The 11295-nt window shown below is 39.2% G+C and overlaps 1 protein-coding gene across 1 annotated transcript in view; it reads right to left on the bottom strand.

Moving 5' to 3' along the window:
- Positions 1-11295, bottom strand: part of LOC107699827 (sacsin-like) — a 47426-nt gene that overhangs the window by 28148 nt on the left and 7983 nt on the right. Inside the window, exons 3-6 of the mRNA XM_016501222.1 lie at positions 3474-3564; positions 2652-2737; positions 1262-1373; positions 965-1111 (exon numbers count right to left, since the gene is read on the bottom strand). Of these exons, the coding sequence (XP_016356708.1) occupies positions 965-1111; positions 1262-1373; positions 2652-2737; positions 3474-3564 (436 nt within the window). The remainder of the gene's footprint in view (positions 1-964; positions 1112-1261; positions 1374-2651; positions 2738-3473; positions 3565-11295) is intronic.

Here is an 11295-nt window from a genome sequence, read left to right as displayed (position 1 = left end):
GTGCTTATTAGTACGGTTGAACTGGATCATCGAAGGTCAGAAGCAAAGACATTGGTTAATAGAATGGGATTAAATATTTAAGGGATATTTGTGTTGTTTAACATTTAATTATTGCAGGTTTAAAATCTGATTACGTAACTTGCGTTACTTGTAATGCGTTACCACCAACACTGCACACAACTATGGACACATAACATAAAGGGTGATCCTACTTTCCATCAGGTCCTCTATTTTTTCCACCCTGCTCAACTGTATATTCACAAATTAGAAAAAAATTATCTAATAAGCTGATATGAAAAAAAAAGTTGTCATGAAATATCATTGGGGTTTTGAACTGTCCTGCAATATGGCATGATATACTCCATCTAAAATGTTTTTTTTTTTGCAAATACATTATTATGTATGCAGCTTTTAGGAACTGATATTAATTTACAGACTACATGGAACATTTGCATTTTTAAAACTTCATGTGTCACATCACAGGACCATTTAAATGATCGCGTAAGGGTGATTATAAATGGTGAAAAACTTGATTAGTCACGTAATATACAAATTTTCTCTTGTATATTAATATAAATTCTAACCTAAATTCTTTATGTTGATAACAGAAAGTATGTTAAGAGAGATTAAGACGTGACATGTGGCCAAGTATGGTGACCCATACTTGGAATTAGTGCTTAATAATATACTCCTTATTTCACTATTACACTACTGCATATATTGCATCTGACACTGGTGTAACCTAGTTTTGTTCGGACACATCATTCAGTGAAGGAAAATGACAAGCAGCAGCTTCTAATTCGTCGTTAACATTGAAGTATACGGAGACAAATCAACGGAAGTATAGACAGTATCGTTTGTCCTGAAGCTTATCGGTACTCTGGTATTGACCCAATTACGTACCGGTCCAAAAAAATACCGGTTCTCGGTACCCATCCCTAATCATAACATACTCTTTTCTCACCTGTTATGTGGTAGACAGAGTTAAATCCAATACCAAATCTTCCCACTTTAAGAGGGTCCTCTCTTTTTCTGCTCCGTGCAATCTCCTGGATACCATTCCAGTCTTCTGTGGTGAAGACGGCATCATTATAGACATACAATGCTGTTCCTGTTAAAAAAAAAAAAAAACATTTCAATTAACAGTGTATTTCAAGATTATTAACCTGTTATAACTATTCATTCTGTTTCCTGCATATTGCCAGAAATTATATTGAACATGTGAAGGGACAGCTGCAATCGATCAGCATATTCGGATTACCCTGATACTGAGCCATATCATTTGACCACAGTGATTCCACTCCATACTCCGTCTCGTCATACATGAACTTGACCTCAGTGGCCCCAGCATCCTCTGCATTCTGAATCAGCTCCTGCATGACAAGCACAACATAAAGTCATTGACATAAATTATTACATCGCTATATGTGTTATTTACAAACAAAATTGCCTCAATATGTTTTCGCTCAATTACTGGGCAGTGAGTGGGCACACTATTTAATGGCTTTATATCCATCCTCTATTTTTAACATAGCCAATGATTTCAGCATTACTGCCGACTGCAACATCTTTTATGAAATTCTTGATACAGCTGCTATTTTAACAACAAACAGCATGCTTGTTTCTTTAAATCTATTTATTTAAACTTTATTTATACAAGATGTCCTTTGAGATTAAAATCTTGTTTTCGAGGGAGACAAGGCCAAGAAGGCAGACCGCATGACAGGGCTCTAGACTACGACCATTTTTTGAGAATGTGCGAGTTAAAATTTGATGTGGTCACATTTATGTGTCGTCACGCACTGAATTGGTGTCTGCCTACCTGTACTTGCATTATCAATCACGTACATGCACATGGCGCACTGATGATGAAACACGCAAATTAGGAATTCAAGAAATTTAGGAATTAAGTCGAAAGTCGAAAAAAGGAAAGGCACTATTTGGATGCGTTTTGGATCACGTTTTACAAGAAAAAATAATTGTCTGTTTGCTTACATCTATACAATGATAAACTAGAATATTTAACGTTTATTAACAAAAACCAACATGTTCACCTTATCTGGTTTAAGAAGCGGTCTTTTACTTTACTTTTACATTTCACTTGAAAACCAAATCCTCCGTCCGGCATCGTTTCCTTGTCAATTTTGCTGTGTGCACCTTAGCGCTCGCACTGAAGCGCCTCTCTTACTCTCTTCAGATGATAAGTGAAATCTGACTTCTGCTGCGGCTCTGCAGTGCGCACTGTTTGGAGCAGAGCAGATGCTTTCAGTCCACAATTGTAGCATCCGTTGTCCAACTGAACAAAATGTTTACTTCTTTAAAAAAGCAAAACGACAGTGGGGGCATCACCGTGTTGGGCAAGTAATGTATCCGGTGTATGACTGAACACCGGGTAATACCGGTAACACCGACTACCGCAGCAAGCAGATCGATAGATGGATAGATCGATAGATAGTAAATATTGCAATTAAACAATTCATTAAAAAAAAGTGTGAACAAATCATGTGCTGACCAGTTGAGAAAGGTAGTTGCACCAGCGTGACCAGTGGGAAGAATTAGTCTAGAGCCCTGCATAACAAAATTATAAAAAACAAACACACACACACACAATAACCATATACATACATGCTTTACATATCATATATTCTTACTTTTAGAATTTGTCCACCCTCTGGATATCTTCTCAAAATATCTTTCAAAAAATCAACCAATGGTGGCGTAGTCTGTCCGAACCTCCCTGCAAAAGAGATATATATTGAGAAAATTATGTGGATACATGAACATCACTCCAATTTATGCTTTTTAAAGGTATAGTTCACCCCTTAAAAAAAAACATTTTTTTTATCCTTAAATCAAACCTGGAAAAATCTGAAATCCTGTTCTTAAAAAAAAAAAAAAGAATAATAAAAAAATAAATGAATAAATAAATTGATCAATGACTTTATGAACTGTATCAACGGTTCATTGAAAACACCCGACTCAAAAGAATGATTCATTCATAAATTAGACATTACTGCTTCTTTAATGAACCCATCAAGGGGAACTAGGGCAGATTTTCAGTGAATAACAGCTTCCACTCTTCTGGGAAAGTTTTAAATATTTGGGGAACAGCTGTGGGGATCTGCATCAGTGAGGTCAGGCACTGATGTTGGGATCTGGCTCACAGTAAACATTCAATTCATCCTAAAGGTCAGTGAGGTTTAACTGTGGGCTTTGTGCAGACCGGTGAAGTTCTTCCACACCAGACTCAATAAACTATTTCTTTATAGACTTCACTTTTCGAACAGGTTAGATGTTATTTCTCTGCTAGTAATGAGTGTAGCTGAAGTAGCTAAACTTGCGAACTAGAAATCTCCACGTACTTTCAGCCATATAGTGTATTTAAATGTTATCCTACTGATTTTCATGTGAGAGAATATCAGAAATTGAAGCACCAGTCATACTTGATTAGTAAAGGGTCCTTAAACTCTAACCTCCTCCTCTCGGGCCTCGTCCATGCAATGTCATGATTATTTCATGGCTCCCGCGAGGCACCAAGCTTCCAATCTCAACCCCATCATGAACCTATACAAGAAGGAAAAGCAAATTTTCTTTAGTTATTGGTCACCATTTCATATCAATGTCTGGTTCCTTTCTTCAGTGTAAACCTACTTTTTTTAACCTGTTTTGTCACCAGTTTCAACTGATTTGTCAAAAAAAATTGTAAGTCTAACCACTCTGAGAATAAAAAGAACAACTTTTCCCCAACAATCCACATGATCTGAGGTATCATTCATGTGAGTTTTATACTTATAGTTTATATAGCATTTGTTCTAATCTAAAGCCAAAGAGCAATAGGTGATATAGGCACACACGATTGGCATACATCACCTTCATTTCAGTTCTTACGGGTAAAGAAACGGCTGTGCAGGATCATGAAGCCAGGATGAACAAACATTAGAAATAAAAAAGACTGGGAAATGGATTACTCCTTTCTCAAGTTTTCACCCTCTATCCATTAACCTCTTAGCCTGCAATGCACCTCTGTAAACTGCACTGTGCCATCCACATGGCTTACCCATAATTCACTGAGATCTACCACCGTTTTTGGTTTATTAAGAGATTGATTTTTCAGGGCTAAGACTGCGCCAGTTCAGACAGAGACTGCTGTCTTCAGCTATTCAACGTGGAATCAGCTTCTGCTAACACACACTGATCAGCACTTCTGCTAAAACACACTGACCAAGTGCATGCAGAGACCAGATGAAAGGACTACCCAAATCAGCAACTCAGAGCCCTGGTCTTCTAGGGTAAAATCATCTTGTTTTTTGAACATTTAGATATTTGGCCAGTTGACATGAAATTTTAGCTAGTTTTAGCAGTGTCCTGCAATGGAACATGTATGGACATGTTATATGTCAACTACCCATATTTGTAAACAAGACAACATGATTTAATGGAAGAAATCAAATTGTTATAGCAATGAAGAATTTAGTCAATATAGTCATAATCTAATAATTGACAAATCATCTAACCATTTTTTTTTGTACAGAGCCCCACATATGACATGCAGGGGGGGTAATTATATATATATATATATATATATATATATACATATATATATACATACATATATATATATATATATAAAGCTTGGAAGAGCCAGGACATTTTTTTTATATAACTCCGATTGTATTCGTCTGAAAGAAGAAAGTCAAATACACCTAGGATGGCTTGAAGGTGAGTAAATTATGGGGTAATTTTAATTTTTTGAATGAACTATCCCTTTAGAAGTTCGCACATCTCTTTCAAGCTCCAAAAACTTTTTTTTATTTCAACGGATCTGGCATTATTCAAAATATCTTCTTTTGTGTTCCACAGATGATGTAAAGTCATACAAGTTTTGAATGACATTATGGAGAGTAAATGAAGACACATTTTCCAATTTTGTTTGAACTATTAGTTTAATGTTATACTATTCATGAATAAATCTTATATTTTAGTTGTTAACACAACGTTTTAAGCTAACAGGCTTTTCTTATTGTTTTTGTGACACATTAACCTTTTTTAAAATTCTACCTAGTAACTCAAAAATATAACACCTCCATGTACTTTTTTGTGAAAGAATCTTTCTTGTACCTTAGCTGCTCAGGATCTTTTTGAGACACCACAAACCCCTTGCAGCCATGAAGACTGCTTTTTGCTTGCAGATATACATACATATATATATATATATATATACATATATATATATAATTAGATATAGTTGTGGACAGACACAATTCAGGAGATGGATACAAAAAAAAATAAATTCAAAGGCTTTATCAATGCCTAGAAGCACAGTGAAGTCTATTCTTAAGTCTATTTGCATGATAAAGCCACTCCTCAAGAAAGGCCACATGCAGTTATGACTGAACTTTGCCAAAACACACCTAGAAGATTCTGAGGCAGATGAGACTAAAATTGAATTATTTGGCCTCAACACCAAACGATATGTCTGGCAGAAATCCAATACAACTCACCATCCAAATAATAGCATTCCTACAGTAAAGCATGGAAGTGGTATTATCTGTTATGTGGGTGTTTCTCTGCACTGCAGCAGGGACTGAAACACTTGTCAGGGGGAAAAAATGGATGGGGCAAAATACCATCAAATTCTTGAGGAAAATCTGCTGCTCTCTGCCAGAAAGTTGTCAATGGGAATTAGGTTTACCTTCCAACATGTGAACAATGAACCAAAGCACACAGCAAAACTGAGCACACAGTGGTTGATGGAGAAAAACGTGAATGTCCTTGCATGGCCTAGTCAGAGCCCAGACTTAAACCCCATTGAAAATCTGTGGAATGACCTGAAGACTGCAGTCCACAAACACTCACCATCAAATTGAACTGAACTTGAGCAGTTCTGCAAAGAAGAGTGGGTAAATATCGCAAAGTCTAGACGTGTAAAGTTAGTAGAGACACATCCCAACAGACTAAAGGCTGTAATTAAAGCAATAGGTGGTTCAACAAAATACTGACACAAGTGGGTCATCCTTTTTCCAACTCAGTGATTCTGTTTTTTTTTCTGTTTTTTTCTTACATGTTGGCGTTATATCTTTCACTTGGATGTTATAAGTTGCACTGAGTACATACAGCTGGATAAAACAAAAACTGTGTCCCTCTTCATTTCAGGCTGCAAAGAAACAAAATGTAAAAATTTTAAAGGGGGGTGATCATTTTCTATACCCACTGTATATATTAAATATGTATAATATAAATTAGTTCCGAAAACATTAATTTGTTCCCTTATTTTAGGTAAATAGTGGTCACATTGTACTAATTTGATTAAAACTAAATAAAAAATATTAGAGCATATGAAAGATGCTAAACTATTGGACTAATTGGTTAGCTTGTTAATCACAAGCTAATTTTAAACACAGACATGTCTATATTGACCAATTCAGTCACATAAAATTAGGGCTGCACAATTAATCGAATGCGATTGTCATGCGCATTTTGGTGTGTTTATTAGTCACGTTGAATCAATGAAAGCAGTTGAATCTTCTGTTTATTCAGCTGCAGCAATAGGCATTTTCTGGGTTTCTTCTGCGAGACGTATTTGGAGTTTCAGCACGAGAGCGCCCTCTGGCCTTTGGATGGAGATTTACTGCTGATCACAGAACCGTGCTTCACTGAAAGATACGCATGACAATCGCAGCTTCTATCGAATCGCGATCTCGATTCCATTTCGATTTATCGTGCAGCCCTACATAAAATTGATAAAATTTAAGACAATCATTGATATGCTTTGAAGGTTAAAACATTAAACATTAAATTATATTGTAGTATTGTAAAGAAGTTCTGTCAGTCAATGGAATCACTTTCGGGGGAAAAACTGGATCAGTCACTGGACCAAAAACTCTGTTGTTTTGAGTGTTGACTGGATTCTAACTTAAATGACTCTGATCGATCATTGCGATTAAGAAATCAATAGATATGTCTGTGATTTGTGGCTACAAAAATGCTCAAACACAAACAGTGGATTGCACTGGACCATTTGCCAAATCTGTTTCGCCAGTACACTGTTATTACATCTTCAACTGGGAGTGCTCTTACTTTTGTTTGAGGGTACATAGCACCCCCGTAGAACTGGGCCTGATTTGGACAGGGACAGGAAATTTCATTATCAGATTTTCGTTGTAAACACTCAATTCCGTGCTGTCATAAAGATAGTTTGTGATAACACAATATGGGCAACTAGCCCCTCAAGGTAGTAAAAGAACAATGAGTAATGTATCAAATGTATCATATTTTCATATAGTTCATCTTCCATGGATGAGGAAAAAAAGAATGAAATGCCTTAGGAGAACATTTGGAAGAAACCAACTTGTCATGGCACATCCATGGAGAATTACCAAAAGCAAAAAATTCCTAAACTTATTAGAAACGCTGGACTGATGCCAAGATTAGTGGTCACATGGTTTATGATCATACAAAATCAGACAGTATGCACAGATTAATCTCAAATAACTCATAACACTAAACTAAACTAAATACTTCACCTCTGAAGAAATTTGGGCCAGACTGTACGGTCCGTTCCTCTGGGGTTGTAAGTATGAATGTTAGCTGAGATCTGAGATCTGGCTTTCTCCAGGATATTTTTTGAGTCTGACATACTTATAGGGTAAAGGAATATTTTCCCACCTGCTCCAGTCATTCAGGGACGCTTCCCGCGTCAAGCTAAGAGAAAGGCTCTGAGGCCTGACCTGGTCACAGGAAAAGTAAAAAACTATTTATTCTAACCCCGCGCTTATTAGGATTGTGCTGCTTCCATTTACAAGAGAATTAATGTAATCTTGTTCTTTTTTTTTCTGATCAATATTTGACTATACGTTTGGAATCCAATGGGTAATTTCAGTAATCAGTTGCGCCACTTCTCCTGAAATCCAGTTTAATAAGGCACTCAATACACTGAACTACTGCAAGAGTAATTTACATTTACATTCAAGTGCCTCTATTATGCCATTTTTAGGGTTCCCAATATTGTTTTGGGAGTCTCCTACAATAGGATTACATGCATGTAAGGTCAAACCACCCTTACGTTTTCTCAAAATATGCATTTAATATCACCTAATTTTCCAAAGATTCTCAAATGATTTGTTCGAAGCAGTTCTAAGATTCAGTCTCTCCAAACACCTCCTATGGTCTACCATGTACAGCGTGTGTCGAAAGCGATACGCCCATTGCCATAGTTCCATATTTTGAACAATCGATAGAAAATCTAAACATCTATTATTTATCATACTTACAGGTTGTGATTTAATGGAGTCAGCTGGTCCAAATAAACTGGGTACTGAACCATCTTTCAAGTACAAGCATTTTGTGAATCCCGCATTGAACTCCCCGAGATTAGAGAAGCAGTCGTCAGTAAAATTACGTGTTTGAGGGCGGGTCAAATTGTTCGCAGCCGGCCAACATAGAATATAGGCGGGCATTATGCAAATGTGTTACCCTTTGACGTGTAGCCATCACGGAAGTGGGATTCAAATTACTAAAGACTCATTTAGGCTGTACAGAGTCAATTCTTTCTTTTGGGAGACAATAACTTTATTTATCATGCACTTTTGGCTTTACAACTTTGCAGATCGTTTACATTCACATACAGCTACATTACACCGCATAAAAGGCAATATTCAAAATGGCATAACAAGGACACTTTAAGTTGTTAGCCAGGTTCCCACTCACATATTTTTAAGAGAAGTTTATGATATATCACATAAAAATGCTGGATAGAAAACCAAAACATTTCCAAAATGTGCATAAAAAAAAAAAAATTACACTAATAAGGACCCCTAAGAACCTGAGCACATTGTGCTCCAAGCTAGTAGCTGAGAAGCACCAATATAACCAACTTCGCCCAAGGGGAAAGAGTGGAACATTAAACAGACAGAACTCGCACCTGTATAGCAGGGACATCTAAGTTATAAAATCTGACAAATGTGGACGGCGACGACCAGCCGGCGGCCACACAGATCTCACCAATAGAAATTCTGCAGGACCATGCCCAGGAGGAGGCCATCCCTCTTGTGGAATGGGCCCTCACACCTATAGGGCATTGCAAGCCTTCTGAGGCGTAAGCCAAGGCTATCGCATCGACAATCCAGCAAGATAATCGCTGCTTTGTGAAAATATCGAGAAATATGTTGGGCAGTGAGAGTTGTCTTCTGAGGCGAAGAGGTCGACCTCTGCCTTGCCGAAGACTGACCAGATTTTTTTAACCGTTTGAGGATGTAGCACCCATTCGCCCGGGTCTACCTTGCCTCTGGACAGCATGTCTGCATCATAGTTCAATCTGCCCGGCACGTGAACCGCCCGTAATGAGAGAAGTTCCCTCCGTGCCCAAAGGAGGAGGACGACGAGCCATCCTGTATAGAGTGCATGACCTAAGACCGCCTTGGTGATTGATGTAGGCCACCACCGTCATGCTGTCCAACCGGACTAAGACGTGGTGCCCCTTCAAGGTTGGTAGGAAGGTTTTCAGGGCTAAGAAAACCGCCAGCATCTCTAGGCAGTTGATGTGCGGACGCCGCTCCGGGACTGACCAGGAGCCGAATGCCGGATTGCCCTCCAACAGGGCACCCCAACCTGAGTTGGAAGCGTCCGTTGTGACTACCTTCCTCTTGGAGGTCAGCCCTAACCTCATTCCTGTTTGAAACAGGTGAGAGGACGTCCAGGGGGCTACGGCCTTGATACAGCAGTGGTCTATCCTGACAGAAAGCCGCCCCAGGCGCCCAGCTTTGAGCCAAACTGGAGGGGCCGCATGTGAAGCAGGCCCAGAGGAATTACAGAGACAGCGGCCGCCATAAGGCCGAGTAACCTCTGAAAAACCTTCAGGGGATGTCTCGTCCCTGGTTTGAGTGATGCCACTAATCGTTGAATGGTCAGGGATCGCTCCGGCGTAATCCATGCCCGCATTCGGACTGAGTCTAAGATTGTCCCCAGAAAGACAGCACACTGTCTGGGCAACAGGTGACTCTTGTGCGGGTTGATAACCAACCCGAGGCACTCTACGTGGCTGAGTAACAGCTCTCTGTGAGCAGCCAACTCCCGTTCTGATCTGGCTAGAACAAGCCAATCGTCGAGGTAGTTCAATACGCGGATTCCCATCTGCCTTTACTTTGTAAAAGTGCACGGGGCCAGAGACAGTCTAATGGAAGGACTGCATATTGATAGGCCACTCCCTTGAACGCAAATCAAGAACGGTCTGTGACAGGGGGCTGTGAGGATGTGAAAGTACGCGTCTTTCAGATCCACTTTCAAAAACCAGTCCTCGGGGTAAATGTGCGCGAGAATCTGTTTGATAGTTAACATCCTGAACGGCCGGCGCATAAGCGAGCAGTTCTGATGTCTCAGAACCAAGATGTGTCTGAGCCTGCCGTATCTCTTTGGAACGAGGAAGTAGTGGCTGAAACAGCTTGACTCGCTGTTCGCTGGGGGCACTATTTCCACAGCACCTTTTGCAAGCAATGTCTGCACTTCTTGTTGGAGAATGAGCGCTTTGTTGTCCGAAACAGAAGTTTGCATAACACCTCTGAAACGAGGTGGCCTGCGAGCGAACTGAAGCGAGTAAACTCTAATTAGATTGCGTTTAGAACCCAACTCGACCCGTCCGGTATGGCTGCCCAGGCCGATAGCCGGGATGCGATACTGGTATGAAAGTGACTACCGGCTCTTGGTGCATAAAGAAGATCTGTAAAGTTGCAAAGACTAAAGTCTCAAATCCAAAGAGATATTCTTTATAAAAGTTAAGTCAACCTACGGCTGGACAATAATTCAATATCAATATGTATCGCGATATAATTTGTTTCAATAACGGTGATATGATTTTTAAACACATTTCCGATATTTCGATATACATTACCAGTGTTTCCCATACATTGATTTATTTGTGGCGTTTGACTTCGTTGAATAAACATGAGCACTGCACGTCTCAAAATCAAAACGCGTCGCGGGTGTTTTATATGAATGTATCTCTGAAGGGAACCGACTGTCTTCAGAATAGTTTAGATGGCATTTTTATCTGATAAAATACCGTTCATGAGCGGAGCTGCTTTGTTTACAGCCATTACTGGAGAAACCGTTAGTTCCACCGCTCTCACAGCGCCTCCTGCTGGCACACAATCAGTGTGCATTTTCAATAATAAACCCATTTCCAGCAACATGCTTTTGTTGTTGCTCTATTTTGTTGTTTTCTGAAGCAACTCGGAGCATGTTGCATACTCGTTATCCTGGTTAATGCACGTTTCAATCTATAAGAATAATCAGCCTACACTA

This window comes from Sinocyclocheilus anshuiensis, unplaced genomic scaffold (genome assembly GCF_001515605.1).
Source record: "Sinocyclocheilus anshuiensis isolate Anshui unplaced genomic scaffold, SAMN03320099.WGS_v1.1 scaffold194, whole genome shotgun sequence".
In the NCBI taxonomy this organism is placed as follows: Eukaryota; Metazoa; Chordata; class Actinopteri; order Cypriniformes; family Cyprinidae; genus Sinocyclocheilus; species Sinocyclocheilus anshuiensis.
Note: the sequence above shows the minus strand (reverse complement) of the source record. Positions and strands in the feature narration are given on the sequence as shown.